The 23,439-nt window shown below is 33.6% G+C and overlaps 2 protein-coding genes across 2 annotated transcripts in view; both read right to left on the bottom strand.

Moving 5' to 3' along the window:
• Nucleotides 1-23,439, bottom strand: part of LOC124539674 (cGMP-specific 3',5'-cyclic phosphodiesterase-like) — a 153,465-nt gene that overhangs the window by 79,513 nt on the left and 50,513 nt on the right. Inside the window, exon 3 of the mRNA XM_047116990.1 lies at nt 389-1,117. Coding sequence (XP_046972946.1) covers nt 389-1,027 — 639 coding nt within the window. The 5' untranslated portion in view covers nt 1,028-1,117. The remainder of the gene's footprint in view (nt 1-388; nt 1,118-23,439) is intronic.
• On the bottom strand, nt 3,153-3,623 carry LOC124539620 (protein GVQW3-like). The gene has a single exon (XM_047116918.1). The coding sequence runs from the start codon at nt 3,621-3,623 to the stop codon at nt 3,153-3,155; it is 471 nt and encodes a 156-aa protein (XP_046972874.1).

Here is a 23,439-nt window from a genome sequence, read left to right as displayed (position 1 = left end):
TTAAAATAATATACATTATTATATTATATTTCATGTCATGAATGGAATTCACACTCGTCAAACCTGTCGGTGAAATTTGGAAAAGTTATTTACGTATAGTATATTAGTTATTGTTGTTAGTTATTAGTATATTGTATACGAAAAAAACCTCCTTCGGAACGCGATGCATTTTTCGGTATATGTATATATTTACTAGTATAGTACTTTAGTAGCTGGCTATTTAAAAAAAAAGGTCATCTAAATCGTCCGTCATTTTACGATTCTTTGATATATTTAATTATAACAATGTACTTTGTAACTAAAATTTAATTTTGGAATAAATCATTTAAACCCTAGCATACTTTTTATCAAATAATTTTAAAAAGGCAATGAATCAATATGCACTTACCTTAACAGGTGAGGAAGACAGCCATAATTGAAACAGGTCTGACGTAACTGACGTACTCCTTGCTTCATGACGAGGCCTTGGAGATAGCGGACCACACGACGTTAAACTATGTAACCTATTCACTTCATCCACAGACGCACATTCTCGAATATATCTCTCCAAAAGTTTCGGCTTACTATCCAAAATTGCTTTTAATTCCAGCAAATCCTCATCAGTTGTGTCATCTGGTGACGTCCTATCTATGACCTCCTTGAATTCATCGCCGCATTGCATTATCAAATCGTTTGTTGTTAATACGTCATATACGACCTTATTGCCTATATCGTGCGGACTAGACTCTTTAAAATAATCGCTATCACATTGTCTCGTACTATCTACACTCGTTTCACAACCATTCTGTTCGGTAATCTCGACAATAGTTATCGGTGGGTTTTCCTTAAGCATATTGTTGTTTTCGTGTTCCGTATCTATTTCAATGGGCAATTCGTACACGAGTTGCATTAATTCGTGTGAACATTTCAAGCGTTCCTGTTGTTTGTCTGCTTTGCTGTTTTCTTGATTGTCGTCGGGATAGTTCGTGTCTGCCTTTTTTGCGTCGGCATTCTTTGCGACGACATCGATTGGTTCTTCCGATGTCATGGCAGATTTAGTTTGTTTCGGTGGGGCGATTTACAATCTCAATGTTCCTAGACATTGTTTCTTTATAAAAATAATTGTTGGAAATTTAATCTGAAACAAAAGAAAATAGAAACGTTAGTACTTTATCTATAACGCGTAGAATAAATTTTCAAACTTACAACTTATCGTAAACCCTTTTCGGAGCGGTTTTACATAGTAAATGAGTTCTTGTTAGAAATGCACAAAATGGTAATGTTGTGTTTTGTCAAGTGGAAACCTAACTGTTAACAATTTAATGATAGTGAATGATAAGGTCATAAATATCAATTAAATAAAACTACAAACTAATTTAATTATATCATGAAGAGGTTTTGACTAGGACGTTTTCCCTACCACATACAAATTATGATAGATTCGAGGCACAAATAGCCTCAACAGTAAGTTTATAAGAATTGGGGTAATGCCTATCAATACAAATATAAATTATAAAGAGGTAAAATTTGTTTTTATATAAAGAGTAACTACGTAACTGATGATTCAATTTTGGAAAAGATTACACTGCAAGCTACATCATTCTTAATTGCTAAAGGGAATAAATTATATAATATAATCAATAATAAAATGATATATAGAGCATCATTGTCTTTGTTAACAAATTGTACCTGTGCGAAGCCAGGGCCATTCACCTATATTTAGGCAGATTAAATAGTAGGGACGTGAAACAATGAAACTATCATAATGTAACAGTTTCACGTCGATCCATAGGATCATGAAACTGTTACATAAACTGTTACACATTTATACCTTACATTTACTAAAGAACATATGTACTCAAATATTAAACACTGTGTCTGTATTTTTGTCTAGTAAACTCTTTCACAACCAAACAACGGAATCTTAATTAAAATAATTTGGTATGAATCAAGTTATAACTCCTTGGAGTTAAAACTATTCATTGAATGATTCCTAGCCTTAATTCATAAGGCCTATTTATTTCACCACTTAAAGAGCGACCCCGAAAATGCGAGCAAACCCGCATACAACTAGTTACAACTATAAATGAATAGATATCACGAAATGAAATTTTATTACCTCACAAATTTGATCCTTAAGTTCACCAGTATGAGGATCAAATTAGTTTGACGATAATGAAATCGAATTATATAGATTTTATTTGTATAAATTCGTATTTGCCTCTTGAAATACAAACTTATAATTAACTCAATACAGAAGCAGTTTCTGAAGGTTTCACTGATGAATAGACATCCTGTTCTTATTGACTTCTAAAACTTCATTCTGCAACTTCAAAGTAAGTTTGCCTGTATCAATACAAATAAAATTGCCAAGACGATGCTTCTCTCATCAGATTGTTGCGTTAGAAACTTTTGAACCGTTTTGATTGAGCTAATTATGTATTAGTCAAACTATACAGTCTCGGTCCAAATAACCAAATCCGATTAATAATAATACGTGGTAATAAAAGTTCCAATAATGCAAACTACGTAGTAAGGTCCAAAAGTTTCCGGCCTGAACTATAAAATGAAGGATAAATCTCAAACAACGTTTATCATTTTTCAATATAGTCCCCTTTTATTTGAATACACTTTTCGCATCGCTTTACTAACATTTCAATTCCTTTAAAAAAATAGTCTGCAGTTTTATCTTCAAAATGTGCCAAAACCGCGGACTTCACCTCTTCATCCGTGTTAAACCTTTTTCCACGCAAGTCAGATTTCAGTTTTGAAAATAAATAATAATCGCTTGGGGCCAAGTCAGGGCTATATGGTGGATGGTCGAGCTCAGTGAACCCACATTCTTTGATGGCAGTCTTGGAAACACCCGCTGTGTGGACCGGCGCATTGTCATGAAGCAGCAACACTCCTCGAGACAATTTTCCTCGACGCTTTTCTTTAATAGCATCTCGCAATTGATGTAGTAAGGAAGCGTAGTACTCGCCTGTTATAGTTGTGTTACGCTCTTTAAAATCCGCTAGTAATATTCCCTGGGAATCCCAAAATATTGTGGCCATGATCTTTTTTTGTGACTGAGACACCTTGGCTTTCTTGGGCCGTGGTGAGCTTGGACGACGCCACTCCATCGATTCTCTTTTAGACAAAGGATCATAGCAAAGAACCATAGTTTCGTCTCATGTTACAATTGAATCCAAAACTTCTTTTTGTCGGCCTTCACAAAGAGATAAAAATTGAGTACAGCACTTCACACATTCTTGCTTCTGAATAGCAGAAAGAAGTTTTGGGACCCATCTTGCACTGACCTTATTCATGCCCAAATGCTCATGGAGGATTCTGAGCACAGTTGTTTTCGAAAGACCCGTCATAGCTGCTAATTCTTTTGTCTTTAGCCGCCTGTCCTCCAGTACTTTCTCTTCGACAAACTGAATGTTTTCGTCCGTAATGGCCTCAGACGGACGTCCTGGGCGGGGTTCATCTTCAATTGATTGTCTTCCTAAACGAAATTGTTTCGCCCATTCTTTTACGGTGGAATATGAAGGAGAGGATTGTCCATATACAGCATCCAAACGTTGTTTGATTTCAGACGGCGTCCTCCCCTCTATTGTCAAAAATTTGATCACGGCTCGATACTCAATCTTATCCATTTCGAATTTTTTGCTGACTTTCTGATTTCAAAAGGTTATAACTTTGACAATAAATGAAATAGAAGAATATTTTAAATTGTGGGTAGAACACAAAAGTGTAATTTTTCAATGTCAAGCTAGTTTAATATCATTGATGAATCCAAAGCGGGTAGGCCGGAAACTTTTGGACCTTACTACGTATATACATTTTATTTTTCTTTTCCGAAATTACTGTAGTTGGCATAGTGACCTCTACAGCGTCACTGACGGGTGGGCGAGTTATATAAGATTCTGCTGGATGTTGGAAGCTTACTTAAGGTCTTGAGTATGCACGTCCTAAGGGAGCCTACTGTGAGACCTGACCTAGGCTTAGTACATTGGCTACGTAGACGGAGGAAATAGTTTGCTATACGCTTATGAAAGAGGGACCTTGATCCCGACTCCGGGTCGCTGTGTGTCTAATCTTTAACCTATCGAGTTCGCGTTGCCGATGTAATAATATCGCCGGGAGCGCTTAGAACGTCTTTAGGACGTCTATGCATCGGATTAGAACTCTATACATAAAATGAAGAGACCCTATATACACTGCGGTGAACCAAAGGTTAGCGCGATTCAGAAAATGATTATTACTAATAATTTTCATACTTAGGTAAATCTATTCTCGATTATACTTTGGATGACCAGTGATTGAATAGTGTACATTTTTTGGTTTCGTTTTCGATGGTCTAGTATCCGATCTTTAACATTTTTTTATCATTTACTATTTTTTTATAAATTACATGTAAGTACATAATTTCTCACCAGATATCACATATCATTTATTAATTCGTCAACCAATGATATTTTATGTAAAGAGAAATGAATGAATTCATAGAAAATTAAATTCAAATGAGCACTGCTGTTTTTGAAGTATAATTCAGAACTCACCACAGAATAAAACGGTGAAGTATCAGAAAGTGATAAGCGATATTGATTTCAATATAGTTAATAAAAACGTAATAAAAATGTTTTTTTTTTTTTTTTTTTAAATATATTTATAAGTTTAACAGCGTATACATTATATTTTGAACTTGTATGTTTGAAATAATATATAGTTAAAACATTGCAACCTCTGGGCGAAGCGGCGTGCTCTATTTTATCGATATAAAATTAAAATTTCAATTCACTCAGCTTTTATCTATAGTTATATTATAAATGTGAAAGTAGCTCTCTCTGTTTGTCGCCCTTTCGCGATCAAACCAAGGTACCGAATTTGATGAAATTTGGTAAGCAAGAGAGTCGAGATGGCCCAGTGGTTAAAACATGCATCTTAACCGATGATTGCGGGTTAAAATCCAGGCAAGCACCACTGATTCATGTGCTTAATTTGTCTTTATAATTCATCTCGTGCTCAGCGGTGAAGGAAAACATGGTGAGGAAACCTGCATGTGACAAATTTCATAGAAATTCTGCCACATGTTTATTTCACCAACCCGCATTGGAACAGCGTGGTGGAATATGTTCCAAACCTTCTCCTCAAAGGGAGAGGAGGCCTTTAGCCCAGCAGTGGGAATTTACAGGCTGTTGTTGTTGTTGGTAAGCAAACTTGAACTCCAAGAAAGAACATTGCTACTTTTTTGCCAAATACAAGACAACCAACCCATAAAACGTAAGCGAAACCGCGGGCGTCAACTAGTTTTAAAAAAAATATTATATCAAAAACAATTCGCGAGCTATAATCACGTGTATCCCTCGTTACTATCCGCCATCATTATTTATATCATTATCCCAGAGAGTTGTTGGGAAAACAAAATTTTTCTTTAATGACGTCAAATATAAAAGTCTTTACTTGATAATGAATATGAAATGGGCGTAAAATAAGCGGCTGTTAGCTGATAATGGCGAGTCGGAGGACAATTCACTTGGAGCATTTCGTTAATGGGGGAATTATTTTGTTTCCGTTATAATCACAATGAGAAAGATTTCTATTGAGCTGGGAAAGGTTTGTTTTAGATATTAAAACCAGTAACGGTTTTCATATTACCCACTGCTAGGCTGTTTTCTACTCTCAAGGACATATTATTTAGGCATATAAAATAGATTATTTAATTAGCATTAATTGTTTTATGCTGGATTTTGAGTTCAGATGGCACAGTGTATAGAACGCGTGCATCTTAACCGATAATTGCGGTTTCAAATCCAGACAAAAACCACTGAATATTTTGTGTGCTTAATTTGTGTTTATAATTCATATCGTGCTCGGCGGTGAAGGAAAACGTCGTGAGAAAACCTGCATGTGTCTAATTTCATAGAAATTCTGCCACATGTGTATTCCATCAACCAGCAATGGAACAGCGTGGTGGAATATGTTCCAAACCCTCTCCTTAATGGAAGAGGAGGCCTTATCCCAGCAGTGGGAAATTTACAGGCATGTTACATTTACATTACAACGTATCTGCTCCTTGGTTGTACTTTTATTTTATTTTATTTCTTAAGCCGAAAATAAAAACAATATTCTTTGAACTTGTACCAGAAGATGCAGCGTTTTTGGATGAGGTTTTAGTATAAAATACTATGTATTATATAAATAGTTGCACTTTGGAGTTTCTAGCGCTTAAAATGTAGACTGACTTGAAACATGATCATGATCAATATGACATTGCGTGTTCTTCTTTTAAAATAATTTGAAAATTATTTTAAAAGAAGAACACGCAATGTTATTTTATGGCTTAAATAAAACAAAAATATCTTCGATTAAAGTCCTAAAGCTTATTTGATGATAAGAAAATCTTAGAGTATTTACCAAAAAAAAAAAAGGTATTAAATACCCGCCAAGCATAAGCAGCAAAAATTGGTATGAAATAGAATTATATAGAGACAAGAAAATAGTTCTACACCCAAGGGGATGGAGAGAGGCGGGGGAAAAGGCACAACGGCATAAGAGAGCGTCATTTCTTTAAACTTCACGGCGTCAGTCAGTCTTACCCCAATAAGCTAAAATAGACGCTTTACAATAGATGGGCCATTTAATTCCCTATCACAAAACTATATTCAGTTCGAAATTCAATTTTGTAGCTAGATATAATATCAAGAGAATCCCTTGCATTTGTACCGTTTGCACTCAAATAACACGCCATTTTATAGAATCGGTACACTTAAAGTTTATTGACCCTGTCAGCTAACAGTCAGCTGATCGTAAGAGCTGTTTGTTACATAATACATTATTTTATGTTATTTTGCGTCACCATTCCTTGGCACCGAGCCAGTATGCTCACTTGATAAGCCAAAGTAAATCTTCTATTCCGAGCAGAAAGCAAAACAACAACATAACGATTAAGACAAAAATAATTAATTATATCAATATATTTTGTATTGTTTTATGTAAAATGTAAAAAATGTTTTATCAATGTAAAAGTTATTTCAGGTATTTCCTTTCAAGATTAATGAAAATCAGAGCTATTATTTATGTAATTTAAATTGGCACTTAATTTTTTTCTTGATATTCGAATCGCAAGAAAAGTCAGCTCAAAAATAATTTTGTTAGCATGACATACAATTGTCAGATATAAGCATAAATGCAAGTACCTAATTCGGCGTATGGATAACATGTGATATTAACAAATGACTTAGATATTTGAATGCATATTCAAAATTTATGATTATTCATCTTTTGCCCTAGAAGAAATTGGTGTCAGATGTAAATATGTGTGACCGGTGTTCCTCTCAAAAGGATAGCTGGTCTTAGCCCAACAGAAAGATATAGATTGATAATATTTACAAATTAACTTCAAATAGTACATTGATGATTTAAAAAAATACCCTTTCTCAGACTGTATACTATTTGTGTACAAAATTTCGTTTAAATCATTTTGGTGTGAAAACGAGACAGACAGGTAGACAGAGCTACTTTCGCCTTTATAATTTTTTATGGTGTAGGTTGCGGGCGAGCATATGGGCTAACTGATGGTAAGTGGTCACCGTTACCCACAGACAATGACGCTGTAAGAAATATTAACTATTCCTTACATCGTCAATGCGCCACTAAGCTTGGGAACTAAGATATTATGTCCCTTGTGCCTGTAGTTACACTGGCTCATTCACCGTTTAAACCGGAACACGACAATGCTGGGTACCGTTCTTTGGCGGTAGAATAACTGATGAGTGGATGGTACCTACTCAGACAGGCTTGCACAAAGCCCTACCACCAAGTAATTAGTATGAAAGTATGGATTTTCCTTTACTTCGCCTAACACGAATAAACTATGAATGAAGTAAATAAGTATTACTGTAATTAAGTTTCGCTGTATAAACATTTATGATAATTCAAATTAGAATAAGAAATGAAATCGTCGACTCATTGCCTTCACGAGACGCGACGTTTATTTCCGCCTAGAAATCAGAGTAGCGATTCGACGGAAATATTATTAATATATTTATGATCTAGGGGAAATAAATGGTTCAACTTAATATGCGAATGTACTTAGTAATAGATATAATTACATGCAAGTTCACTAACAACAACAACAGACTGTAAATTTCCCAATGCTGGGCTAAGGCCTGCTCTCTCCGTGAGGAGAACGTTTGGAACATATTCCATCACGCTTTTCCAATGCGGTTTGGTGGAATATACATGTTGCAAATTTTTTTTTATATTAGACACATGCAGATTTCCTCACCGGTAAGTCTCGCGTTTATATGGGAGTAAGGCGTTTTTACAAAGATAATAATTTAACGTCTGGGTTTTTGCAGTGATAATAGAGTATATGCGTAATACTGATCTGAGGAAAAACTTTATTCGATATGTCGTAACTTCAACGAATTTCAATGAAATTGGTTTATTTTTATTCCATAATGTATCCTTGTATACATGTATTGATTTAACATTTAATAAAATAATTTATTGAAATATGAATGTAAAGTATATGTAAATAATTAACCGCGTGCAATTTTGTATGAGGAGAGATCTTTTACTGTCTGAAATTTCACATAAAATTAACAAAACATCAACAACAAAATTCAACATAATTTTTATTTGTCATGACACCCCAATAATCTTCTGTCGAAAACTTCGCAAACATTTAAAACTTTCAATAGTAATACTTATGCAATATACAAATGGTGTCTGCTTTGAAGAGAATTAGTACTACTATGACATTTTTTTTTCTCGCTAGAAAAACGCATTACGCGCTTCCCCCACGTGATGGAAAGTGGGGGGGTGTGTGGGACTCCCCGGAGCCCTGAACGCCGAGTGCGCCCAAGCACACCGGGTTTACCCACTAAAAAACCAGCGGTACCCTCTCCGTCTTTCGGCGGACGCCACGGGATCGCTTACGCATGATACCGTGAAAGTACTACCATGACCAGCTCAAGGACCAAATTATCTTAATATTCTCAAGGAATAAATTAACGTTTTCCACGGGTTACTGTTATAATTTAAAGACTATTTTCCTATCACGCAATGTTTTTGACTGCCTTTTGGGTCTATTGAAAGGGGAACGGCAAGTTCATGTGACGTCATCATCACATTTTTATATTTAAATATGCACTTTCATATATAAATGATGATATCGACATACCACGTGATAACTCAGACATAGCTATCCGAGTAGCATAACGATATCTAGCCACAAAAACCTTTGAGGTGAATTCATGACTTTAATTTAAAAAATGTGGGTAGATCGTACTTTCTTACAACACCTAGGTTGGCATAATTTTAATTTCTTACAGCCAATGTAATGTGATATACCGTCCGTCTGTTTATTTTCCCGTTCGCCTTGATGCAATAATAATAAAAAAATAAAACAATTTATCGATAACTCGTTAAACTTATACGTTATATAATAGTTGATGTTATCATAACGAATAATCAAGGTTATGAGTCTACTTACAGCCCTTATAAAGATGTCAGGCAATAAAGGCGCGTTCCCATTACGGCATTCCGTCTCGTAAGAATTGAATGGCATTAATTGGTCTGTCTATTTTATAAACATTGCTGTTGCTTGGCTGTTCATTAAGAACTAGTTTTCGTTTGCGGATTCACCCACTTTTGTGGGGAGGCGATGTTAGGTAGATGTTATTTTAGTGTTATGTTAACTTTTCTGTACCGCTGATAACATTACCACTGTCAATGATAATTATAAATATGTTTTTATTAACATAAGAATTAATAATATTAAATGCTTTAATAAATACAAATATTAATTTTAAATAGTTACTGTTTAAATCTTGACCACGTGGAATGGTGGTAAGAATGCTAGTAGCATATCCCCGTTAAAACACAATTCCGATCCACCCTAGCCAACCAGCCCTCCAGTCACTAGTGGAGGTAAATGGTACCTTTACAGTTTGTTAAAGCATAGAATATTATCTTATTTGGATACGATTTGACGGATATACCTTTTCCAATCAATAACGCTGTTTTTACAAAATCCCCGCAAAATTTTTACAATATGCATTTTCGTATAAAGGCATTTTTATGTGTCAGTAAAAAGATAACTACAATAAATTCTAAAAATAGCAACGCCCGATATGCTTTATACTTTATAACCCTATAACCTTTTGTGGAACATTTGAAATTTGTCAGGTAACATTCCGTTTGCTCTTAAAGTAAATTTTCCTCTAAATCAACACGAGCGTTACCTATTTGTTTGTTCCAAAATAGACGGTTCGCGGCAATGTAAACTGACACTTAGAGACATTGCGTCAACGCCGGGCCCAATCCAGAAATAAACTAGACAATATCGGGTAATTGGTGGTATGTAGGATTGTTTACACGACCTCGCAAACTTAGTGGGACAATCGTTATTTTGTGTCATAATAAAGTATCTGTTGGGGCAGTAACGGTGAAATCTTACAGAAAAACAATACAGAATGTTTGTACAATATTTTCCAATCAATGGACTTTTCAAAACCTTATTGTTTCATATTTCTTACGATTCGTTATTAGTGCACATGTTATGCACATAAAATGATTCTTTATTGATATATCTTTAATCAAAACATTTTTCCAGTTATACACTTGTATTGACATTAACTTTTCTTCATCTGACATTCAAAAGGCAACTTTTCAACGAATTCATAATTCATAATACCGACTGTCCATCCTATATTTTATATTTTTAGCTTTTATTATTCTTATATCTCAGATATTAGACAGCGTTTCCGATGAAAACTCCCCGGCCGGTTTAACAATTGTCATTCTTTTTGAACCAATTTAAACAAAAACCTTATGTATAAAATGTGTACCTAAAGCTTCCTCATGAATCCCTATGCCTATTAATGAAAACTGCACGAAAATCCGTTCAGTAGTTTTCAGAAGTTTACAGCGAACATATAGGCAGACATACTTTGTTTTATAACATGTAATGATAATGATCGATGCTACCTAAATTCAAGTTTTTAATAATATATGGAATGTACTTTCAGTATCAGAATCCTATTTAAATTCAAAAAGATTGAATGAATTATGTATGGCCGCAATCTTGCTTAGAAATCGGCACATTATCGGTAATACTAACATTAAAACGTCCTAAACACAGTTTTTATACCTTAAAAGAAATGTGCTGTTTTTTTTCTTTATTAATTCGAGATTTGTATGTACTTTCGAGGATTTTTCAGTATTATCAATGTATTTATAAATGTTCATTGCTGGGCTAAGGTCTCCCTTTGTAAAAGATTGGAGCTTATTCCATCACGCATTTCAAAAACGGTTTGATGGATACACATGTGGCGGAATTTCATTGAAATTAGACACATGCAAATTTCTTCATATTTTCCCCTACTGCCTAGGTGATCACAAATTAGTCACATGTATATTCAGTGCTGCTTGCCCGGTTTTGAACCCGCAATTATCGCTTAAGACTTATGCGTTATAACAACTGGGTTAGGCATTAGATGTAAGGCTAAAAATAGGCTGTTACTGAATATATTTTCTGTAAAGTAAAAGTAAAGTAAAGTAAAAAAAAAACAGTCTGTTAATTATCCACTGCTGGGATAATGCTTCCTCTTCCATTAAGGTTTGGTTTGGAACATATTCCACCACGCTGTTCCAATAGTGGAATGCACATGTGGCAGAATTTCGATCAAAATAGACACATGCACGAGATGAATTATAAAGACAAATTAAGCGCATATATATATATATATATGTGTGTGTGTATATATATATATATATACATATATAGGTGCTTGCCTGGATTTGAATCCGCAATTATCTGTTAAGATGCCACTGGGCCATCTCAGGTATTTATTACTAAATTTATTTTGTACAGTTTTTATTTGAAAAGATCTAACGAAAGAAAGGTTTTCCTGATCGCTACATAACAAATATATATTTATATATTACTACTAATCTAATCAACGTTTAATCGAATCGCCTTGAGTTGGTTAAAAGTTATTCCGCTGTACTTTCTTCCTTCGCCAGCAAAGCAGGAATAAAAAGCTAGTATTATATAACAATAAAATATAACGGCGCTGTATCAGACGGACTACGGGTTCAGTACTATTCTTGGGTTCAGACTTTTTATTGTTACTTTTATTAGTCATTATAGCGGCCAGAAACGCGTACTTCGTAAATTTTACTCTATTAGAGTTTTATACATACAACCCGTCTGGGGGTTGGAGTCGGCGTATTAATCGATTTCCACACATTCCGTAAAATGTTTTATTACTTTGTAAAATACAAGCAGTTAACGACGTTTTGAAAATGATATTAGTTTTTTGTAATTCATAAGATTTTTTCTTAGTATTACTAAATACATAAAATTAACACGATTTCTTTTATATTACTTACATTGAGAAGGTTTTTTTATGATTTAGGTAGGCGGACTAGCAAATGGGCCATCTGATGGAATATAGTCTCCAACCTAACTGGCATTGTATGAATTGGCCTATGCTCCACCTACCTTCGGAACTAAGATATGCCTGTAGTTACACTCACTCACTAACCTAACCGGAACACAACGATATTGTTGTTTGACGGTAGTATATCTAATGAGTGGATGGTATCCAGATCCAGGGTACCACTAAAATCATTTAACTGTTAAAGTGCATTTCCGATTATCTGTCAAAATAAATCAATCCTACATTAGAGGCGATAAGATGCACAATCTGATCTCTCTATTTATAATTTTAATAAATAACTTCTTACTAGCTTCGATATTTATTCATAACTCTATACAATACTATAGTTGAAAAATAGCCTTTATTTCCCCAAGAGTCTTTATTAAAAAATTTTAATAGAATACAACGGAAAATGCTTTGTTGAAAGCGCATAGCATCGTTTATTTTTGATTCGTTCGCAGATAAAACTCTCGGTTAAGTGTAAAAAGTTTTAAAAGACCGCCTAGTCCGATCGGCTGAGAAAGATTCCAGTTTAATCCGGAAAAAACGAGTTAATACTTCGGAGATGAAACATTTTATTCTACGAGGAAATCAAAATATATAGACTGACGTAATTGTATATTATTTTAGATGTTGGTATTATTGTATTGACCATTTTCTTTATTATAAACCAAAATTGACAACAATTAAAAAATTTGACAGAAAATTCCAACGAGTTTCTTTGTCTATATCTTTTCAGGCGAGTTTAGATTATTTTTACTTTTATAAAGAAGTAAATAATGTAAACTGTTTATGAAATAAAGGAACTTGAATTAGTCATGTCTGTGAAGTTTGACAATTTGAGTTTTTGAACAATTTGTCTGTTAAACCGGTGAGAAAGGTGACCCAGTGAAATTACAAAATGTTAGGAACTTGTTCAACAGATCTGCCATAGTGTACCAATACAAGCCGCAAGTTTTCATCCGGCAACATTCGTTTTCGTTATCTTCGGTAAAATATAAATATCTTATAAAAATAGCATGCAAATCAAGCCTGATAAACAACTGTGGTTTATTTGTAAGCTGACGTAAATAATTGAATTACCAATCAACTAATAATTGCATAATATATTTTGATCGTAACCGCGATCGACTTTACGCTATCGGATGAAAAAAAAGGATGACGATTGCTTTTGAAAATCGAATAAAATGCTCTATAAATATTTATACATACAATACAACATACAAATCTTAATGGAAAATAAAACTTTTAAATTAAATCGAAAAAAAAAGTGTCGTCTCGGCCTCGGGTCGGAAAATTGGGATTCTCCGAATTTCTCTACTATAATATTTATACCTATTACCAATATATATAACCTCCTTCTTGAATCACTCTGTTTATTAATGAAACCTGCATTAAAATACGTTACGGAGCGTACATTACCGACCCACCCCGAAGTTTCAGAACTGAATTCCAATTGACTTCAATTTTAACATAATGCCTGATCCACAACGTAGACACTCATTAAGAAGAATTTTTGATTTCAATAAGAAGGACAACTTTATTGTAACTTACTTACTAAATATGTGTTTAATCCGTACGTAGTCTAATATCACAATTTACCAATTGCAGTTATAATGTTCGATTTATCTCAAGCAAACAATAAGAATGTTACTCGTTGAAAGCTGTGTAAGAAATGAATAAAATAAAAACATTTAAAAAACGAACGTATTTGTAAACAAAAGCGTTGTTTATCTGTGGAAACAAATTAAAAAATAATAAAAGTAAAGAATTTTCTCCCGCTTTTCCCATTTAAAACAACCTGTTCGTACAGGTAAATAAAAACTCTTTGCGGTATAAATAAGATCTGTTGTGGTTTCGTGTGTATGTGTCGATGTTGTTTTAGGAGCATTTCACCAACACGTTTTATTGTTCACGAACGATAAACGCGTCCGTTTGCAGGGAAAACAAATAAAATTTTATCTTTAACACGTCATTTAGAAACGCATGTGCGTGTTTTTTTGTAACTAATTTTATCTGCGCTACGGATTTTTAAACGTATTTTCCGGGATTTTTAATTATAACTCACGAGTTTTACACATGATACTCTGGTATAGGGGAAACCATAAACAGAGGCCAAAGCTACTTATTTTTCTTATGTGTTAATATTTCATATAAAATATTATATTATATTTGAGGAGTTTTTTAAGGAACTCTTATAGCTAATTTAATGCTTCTCGAACCACCGGCTTAAAATGTACTGTATAGTCATAGTTGAATAAAAATTGGTTCCCTGTTAATGTTCCACAGCTGTGCATAAGGTTTGCAAATATCTATCACGCTGTTACAGCGTGGTTTGGTAGCTATTTCGATTGGAAGGCAATATAAAGCAGATAACGATCAGAATTATAAACACACCACTCAGATTCAGTACATGAAAATCGTCTATTTCGCCCGAGTTTAAACCCTCAAAGTAACGAACCAGCATAAATCGTTCCTGATGAAAGGACGGAAATGAGCTCACACTTCTGACTCGCATTCTATATTGTATCTGTGACTCATGTCGTTCCTACTTTCCCCGCGGACTACACTAATTTAGTCTATCTAGTCGGTCTGGTGCATCTGTCTCCTAATTTTTATATAGTGTTGTTGTAAATTAATAAACAAATGGCTTATCCTGATAGAGGTGAAGATCTGCCTTTATATATTTTTGAAATATTTATTTATTCATTGTAAAAGTTACACGATCGACTTATCACTAAACACTTAAAATTAATATTGGATACAGATAACATTCAAGATGTATCACACATCTTTATAGGTCTAAACAACCTCACTCCAATACAATACTAGTATGTTGGGCACTAAAATGTTTTTAGCCTTTGTGTATATATACCTAACATGTGCATGTAAATTTCAAAAGGTTAAATGGGATCCACTTTGGCTATCTAGACAGTAATATAGATAGAGCGATCTAAAACTAAACCTAAACTATTTGCATACATGTGACCTTTATCACTTGAAGGGTTTCATAATGGTACAATCTATCCGTATTACTTTTCAGACTAAATACATACATAGATTTAATATAAATAATTTAATTAGTTACACGAGTAATGAAAATGTTTCTCATGTTCAAAATAGTTTTCATTTTCAAAATGAATAAGTTTTAATTCCTACTTGATATTTTTTACCAGGTTGACTTAAAAAAATCTTCTCAATCAAACATGAGATATCATTACCAACTCAACAACAACCTTGAGAAATACGATGTCCCTATATTCCTGTTGGTACGGTAAGTAGTGGTAAGTTGAACAGGCCGTTTGCGTGTATGTACGGGGGGTACATACACGCAAACGGCCAGTTCAAACTCTTAAGATATTCCACAGCTACAAAAAAATCGTTCGTAATTTGTGAATCAATTGAAACAGGATTTCAAGCCACCCAATTGGTTGCAAGCTTTAGTATATCAACACAACTAATTACACCCAAAAACAGTCTTGATATTTTATGAAAGAAGGTATATTTTTTTAGACAATCTAATAAATATTAGTTCAATACATTTTGAGCGATGTACAGTCGGGGTAAGAAAAGTTTCCTAACATTAAAATCTATTTTCATATGCTCAGTTAAAGCGATAATCTGCTTTACCGATCAAGAAGGACACATTGCGTCGCAATTATTTGATGTTTAGATTCAAAAGGTACTAAGAGTTTAAGACTTGATAAAGGAATGAATTTGAAAACTGATGAAGGTTTTCTTACTCTGACTGTACGTTAAATATAACCCATATAAAGTTCATAAACTTTAAGAGCTTCGAACTACGTTCGCGCGGTCCGATTGTATTAGTGTATTGGGTTCGTTTAAATAAAACTAATTATAACGGATGAATCGCGTATATTAATTATTTTTAAACATCCCGACGTTTCGAGCACTTTGCAGTGTTCGTGGTCACGGGTAGACTGAGTCTACCCGTGATGTTTAAAAATAAATAAATAAATGTTTAAAAATAATTAATATACGCGATTCATCCGTTATAATTAGTTTCATTTAAATGTGTAATAATCGCGAAAATTTAAGACAACATTATGTATTGGGTTCGGTACTGTAGTTTAAAAACAATATAAGTTTATTAAACGTAGACGAAGAAAAATCAACTTGTAGCTGTAACTTCGTTTGTTTCTTATGACGTTTTAAATTAGACAATATTCGGAAGAAGGTTGAATTGTAATTAAATTATAAATAAAATGCATATATAGAAATTATTCTGATTGGTTAATATATAAAAAAGGCCATATACAAATTGAAAATAAATACTACGGCGAAAAATGACTGAAAATCGAGGGAATTGATTGGAAAAATCAAAATATTAATTCAATCTAGTAGCGCTATAAATGTTTAATAACTTTCAAAAATACCAACGGCTAGGATAGATATACATATCTTCAAAAAAACTCAGCGTTTTTATCTCATCGATAAATCTTTGGTTTCATTTTAAGTCTTGCTCATAAAAGTATGTATATAACTAGGTATAGCGTTATCGTCGAGAGATGTTCAGCATAAAAAAAGCTTTTGTCTTTGTGGTTTAAACTTGCTTCTTTTCGATACTATAGTTTGACCGCCAAGGAGTGCCAGACACATAGATAGAATAACATTCGCTTCTACAATATTATGTTATAATCAAGATAACTTAATATTAACGCCACATTTCCTCCACTGGTAACAGGAGGGATGGTTCGTTTTTGCCCAGAGGATCGGAATTGCGATTCAACGGGGAAATGCTGCTAGCATTCTTGCCACCATTCCACGCGGTCAAGATTTATATAGTAACTAGTTTTAGTTCATATTTGTATATCATCAACATCAGCCCGTTTTTGTTCACTGCTGGACATAGGCCTCTCCCAGTGCACGCCACTGTGGTCTTTCTCCGGCTACTCGCATCCAGCTCCTGCCTGCCGCCTTGCGTATATCGTCACTCCACCGTGCCTGAGGACGTCCTACACTACGTTTGCCGAGACGCGGTCTCCACTCTAGAACACGTTTTCCCCAACGGTTGTCGGTTCTACGACAAATATGACCAGCCCACTGCCTTCTTCGGCTTCAGCTTACTAATCCGGTGGGCTATGTCGATGACTTTGGTTCTTTGACGGATCACCTCATTTCTGATGCGACCCCTCAGAGAAACGCCGAGCATAGCCCTTTCCATAGCACGCTGAGCGACTTTTAGCTGGTGGACCAGCCTTGTCGTGAGTGTCCACGTTTCGGCTCCGTATGTCTTGACGGGTAGGACGCACTGATTGAAGACTTTCGTCTTAAGGCACTATGGGATCGACGATGTTTGTATATATTTAAGCATTTAATGTTATTAATTCTTAGGTTAATTAAATATAGAATAAAGATACTAAACGGTACGTTATCAAAGAGCGGAACATAAAAAGGGTTTATCAAAACTCGGACAAACGGCTGTCGCAACGGGAGACCCAACAGGGGCTGTTGTTTTACAATATTTGAATATGAAGTCTATTAGTAAAAAAACGGTATACTTTTTTATGAAGTTAACCTAACGTGTATACTTTTCATAGTGATCTTGCGAGATGATTGAAAGTATATATCGAATTTGATTGCATCCTCTATGTAATGTATAAGTTAATTGTTTATGAACACTTGAATTGCATTGACAGTACATAACATTACATATAGTTTTATTCATAAGTATGTATACTAGTGTCAATTATTAATTAACGCCTTCATCTGTCCTACAGGTTGACTGGCAAAGGATGCCTTCAGGCATTAAATACGCCTTTTGTCCCATTTTGTGGTGATCAATTTAAATAGAATAAAAATAAATAATGTTTATGTATATAAAACTTATGATAGTCTAATAATATATGTGCGTCAAATAGTAGTTACATAAAACATTGCAGCTTTCTTAATATTTTTATAACAAAGGGAAACACTATTGATGTATCTTGTCCCTTAAATAAATGACTTATATTTATTTATAAACATTTATTGATATGAGTTGTAATGTGTTTTTAATAATAAATACTGATATCAACTTTAATTTGAACGTAGTAAAGCCTGCAGGGAATCGCCTGAGACATCGTAAGACGTAACTTCAACGGTAATAAGAGATACAGAGATCGCAAAGCTATTTAATAATAAAAAAACTACATACATTCCGCATGTAGTTATGCAACTTGCCTGTGAATTGTGGTAGTAGAAACTTAACAAATCTCAGGACTGTTATTATTTAGGTTTCGGTGCTAACAAGCTGCAGCATCAGCTTCGGTTATTTGTTTTCATTTTGTAATTACTTTCAGCAGTTTCTATTAGATCTTAACAATTAACTTATCTTTTACTTTCATATCATTTTAGGGAAAGTTTTGAGTAAAATTATTCGTGATCACTAGAATTATCAACATCAGCAATGAATACATAAAATGATAAATTACTTTAATAATTAAATATACAACTGTGAATATGGTATTATATTCACTCGTGATAATACCACATCCATTCAAGTCCATTCATTTAATAGTTCATTTGGATTAAAAAAAAAAGAAAAAATGTACTCAAAAAACGGTACACTCCTTTTTGAGCAGTTGTGTAATTAAAAATACGTCGGTACAAAACTATAATATATGATCACTAATGAAGGCTCACTCGAAAAGTTAAATGATTAATTATAAGCGTGCATTAGTATGGGTGTACTTATAAAAAGTCCTAGTGTATGTGAGACGAATAAGAAATACAAATTAGATAATATTTTCTAATTTAATTTAATTAAAATGCTGATAAATTAATGTGGAGTGTATAGATCATTAACAACATGACATGTTGGTCTTTTGAAATGAAATGCCTTTGCGGTTCCCAGTGACAGCAAAAAGGCAAGCCATCTGACGATTAGTGGCCACTTCATCCCGTTGCCGTTGTGAGAAAAGGGTCAAACGGTGCTTGTGTGAAACGTGAAATGTCATTTTCGTACTTTCAGATGTCTATGTTCTAGTTGTCTGGACGTCGGGTTTTTTATATAATTCTTTAGTGGGTCAAAAATCAATCCATAGACATAGGAGCTAAAAAAAATATAATGTTTAAAAATTTTACATTACTTACATTGTCAATGCGCCACTCATCTTAGGACCTTTTTCTACTTAGTCTGCGTAGACTCTTACAATTATACGCAGCATATAGTTATCCTTACGTCTTTACTACTATTATTCAGATCGAAATTTTTACGTATTATTTGTTACTGCATTACACACAGAAACTACTGAATAATTTTTAATGAAACCTTAGAACATATAACCCATACATCACAATATAACATGGGCTATAATTTATAAATATATAATGTGAATAATACGCGGCTGACCGCGGTACAACTCGTTTATTGTTTGGTGGTATATAATATTTATCAGTTGATGAATTTTTTTTAACGATTCTCCAAATCATATACCCAAATCTATTCAAACATTTAAAAGTAATTGTAGTATTCCGACTCCGCAGAGTCGATAAATCCTTCTTGGGGCAAGGTATCCGTTTCTATAATAAAATTACGCAGACTTTTTTTAAGTTGGCCGTTTCGTAATTCAAATCGTTTATAAAAAATACATTGGTAAAAAAGGCATATTATTCCATACAAGATTTTATAGCTAATAAAAAAGCGTGGAGTTAATACCTGTTGACTTCCAAGCAGGATATATTAATTTAAATAATTGTATTTAACTAACTTGACTTTGTATTTTTTTAAATGTTGAAAAGTAACTACTGAGTTTCTCGCCGGTTCTTCTCGGTAGAATTAACTTTCCGAACCGGTGGTAACTTCACTTAATTGTAAAACGACGATTCAAAAGTGCTTGTAAAAGCCTACTTAAATAAAGTTTATTTCGATTTGATGTTGATTAGTCTTAATACAATATACTCACAAATAGTATTAAACTCTTTAAAGTATGGTACAGAGTAAATAAGAGAACCGGCATTATTATAGAATTTTATTAAACACCTTCATGAAAAGACCGTAATAAAATGTGCACTGTCGTAAAACAAAATTAAACTCGGAGCTATAGCGCAACAGCGCTTCATAAAAGCGGTGAAAAATAAAATGAATTTTATTTTGATTCGCTTTTATATACCTTCAAAGGAACTATAGTACGACACAACTTAGCTGTAGCTTCGGCAAAATTCGTAAAACCGATCACATCCGAATTAATCCATCCCAAATTATCAATATTTATTTCTTATGTGAATATGATCTTTACACAGACGTAATAATTTGTAATATCATAATATGACCTAATATGTACGTCAATTTGATACGTCGATTTACATGCACTTTCTTTCTCGGGTTGAACTGACGCGAGAATCTATAGCGACGAATAGCGTGATAGCTATTTCTATTGGTTGTATAAATCGCCCGTTATCAGTTTTATTGAATTTTCCGATACATCTAAGTTGTGTCGTACTATACCTTGATAAAATTCAAAGTATCGACTTCGAATCCAACTCTGTCCGTCAAAAATAATTAAATTCGATTGATCCAATGCTTTAGTTAACAAAAATGTAAACTCTCCACAATTTTCAAGTTGGCTCTAACAAGTAGTATCGAATGAATTCACAAGATTAGCTTTACGCTACCACCGATTCGGTTCAGTTCGGCATATAAAATGCCTGTTGCATTCATTCAACTTTTTGTAAATGTTAATCCTTATGTATTAAGTATTGGTACAATGAAACATAAACAAATAAAATCCATGGAGAAGATGGATTATCTTTACAAAATCTTGACTGAATAATTTTATCATTTTCTTAAGGGATCTGAATACAACCTTTTTGCATTATGTAACCTATTTGTTTAAAAAAGTCTATACCCTTTTTTCACGGTAATAAAGTAGTAACGTTTAATGCGAGTGAAACCGCTAGTTATAAAATCAGTATAAATCTATAAGCCAAAGTGAGTGAGCTTTTCGACCTTTTTATTTTCAATTCAATACTCGACCACGGAGAAAAATATTCTAAGAAGCCGCTATGTTCCTGAAGAGAATCTAAGACAAGTTGGCCTCACGAACTGAAGCACTGAATCCATCCTCTTACTCTTAGAAATTCAATTCAATTTCTTAATGGATTTTTTAATGGAACCACATTCGTTACTTTCGATCTAACTACAACATAGTAGTAGTACTTTTCATTATAAACCAATTAAAACTAGTTAAAAGTTGTAAGAACCAGTTTACACGAAGTAAAAAGATGTTTTATTGATTTTAATCCTCTAACTATATTATATCTCATGGCTGGCCATTTAAAGCGCTTTAAAAGTTCAATTAAAAACATTACTCGGGTTAATAGGGCAACGGGCGCCAGTTTACATCGCAATAAAAAATAAATTGAATTCCTCCATCTAACCATTAACAGCGAAGAGCATGATGGAAATGAACGATGGTTACGAAGAAATATGTAACAAGTTATTGCCGTAACGCTTATAAAAAGTCAGCAGGATATTAAAAAAAAATATATTCTGTGATTTGTTTTGTTCAAACAAATAACTTCGTATTTTAAGCTCTGATCATTTATTTTGGACTAGTTGTGCCTTACAATTTCTTTTTAAATTTTTCTTATGTAATGATTCATTTAGATTCTAACTTATCGTATTTGTTTTTAGTTGTTTAGTTGATTAAAAAGATAAACAATACGTTTTTTTAAAGCAAATCATGTGCATGTCTGTAATTGTCACTAATATAAGATCTAAAAAATTGTTTTAAGTGTAACATAGTTGTACGTGCCTATAAATAAATAATGAAATATCAGGCTTTATATTGACGGAAGTGAAATAATTCTGTTATCAGTCGATTTTGATGAAATAATTATTAAACGGTACCTTGACTTACCCTCTATTCAATTTGGTTAACTTATTGGAAATGCTACAGCTATTAGGTTGCTTTCCCGCCATCAGACCGTGTTAGTGGTAAAGGTATACTGAGGTTGGCCTACAGTAGTAACTTAATGCAATCAAGCCCAGCCAATGCCCAATGAATCAATATCACTTTTGGCCATGTTTGTTATTATTTGATTTTATAGATAAAACTAGCTTTTGTTGAAGTTGAATATATTACGTTGATATAGGACCTCTTTGTATACTAAATTGGTGTGTATTTCACCCCTTAGGGGAGAAATTCAGAAAAGGTTTATATCGTATATATTTTAAACAGTAGCCCCATAATTAGTCCATCTTCAAAAAATACGACCCTTATAATAACTTTTAACCGCTATTTCACCCCCTTAGGGGTAAAATTTTCAAAATTCTTTCCTAAGTGCGTGTCTACTACATAAAAAGATCCTACTCGCCAAATTTCATGTACCTAACTTTAGTAATACAATACGATAATATTAGATACTATTTATATTTCAGCCCATAAGCATATGTTTAATATTAAATGATTAAACGAATAACCTAGTTCGAGATGCAAGATCTTCTCGGTAAATATAATTGGATTCTTGTTACTGGGTTAAACATAAACGACTTAGCGAAGGCAATTTCAAGCCAATCCTAACTCATATTTAAATGCTAAGTTTTACTGAGAATATATTTATTGTGAAACAGTGTCGCGCTCGTATGTATTTTATTATTATTTATTGAGTAATGTTTTTGGGTTGTTGTTAGTGCCTTATCTTTAAAAAAAATCAAAGTCATGCACACTATGTATATTTTATCGCAAAGTCGAATTAAAGTGCTCCATAGTGTGCATCAGATGTCGAGGCGTTTGACATCCTAAAAATCAATACAAAGTGATCGCACCAATTCAGCTGTACTGCAGTCCAAATGAATTATCCGTCTTCGCCACATATCGGTCCAACCGGCGTTGTAGTGCCAGAAATTAAATGTAACATATCTCTACCCAATCTAAATCTCTAAGGACCTTTTAGTTTTGCACAGCTCTAAGATTTCTTATTATTATAAGCGAGTTGGGTTTGTATTGAGTGCTGATATAGATATATTCCAACAGCAGTATCTGGGATAGGCTTTTTCTTCTTCAGTGGTCAA

The sequence above is a fragment of the Vanessa cardui genome, chromosome 23, assembly GCF_905220365.1.
Source record: "Vanessa cardui chromosome 23, ilVanCard2.1, whole genome shotgun sequence".
NCBI classification, from domain to species: Eukaryota; Metazoa; Arthropoda; class Insecta; order Lepidoptera; family Nymphalidae; genus Vanessa; species Vanessa cardui.
Note: the sequence above shows the minus strand (reverse complement) of the source record. Positions and strands in the feature narration are given on the sequence as shown.

Excerpts from the sequence above, each read along its gene's own strand:
- LOC124539620 (XM_047116918.1), bottom strand. The coding sequence starts at position 3,623 with ATGGATAAGATTGAGTATCGAGCCGTGATCAAATTTTTGACAATAGAG.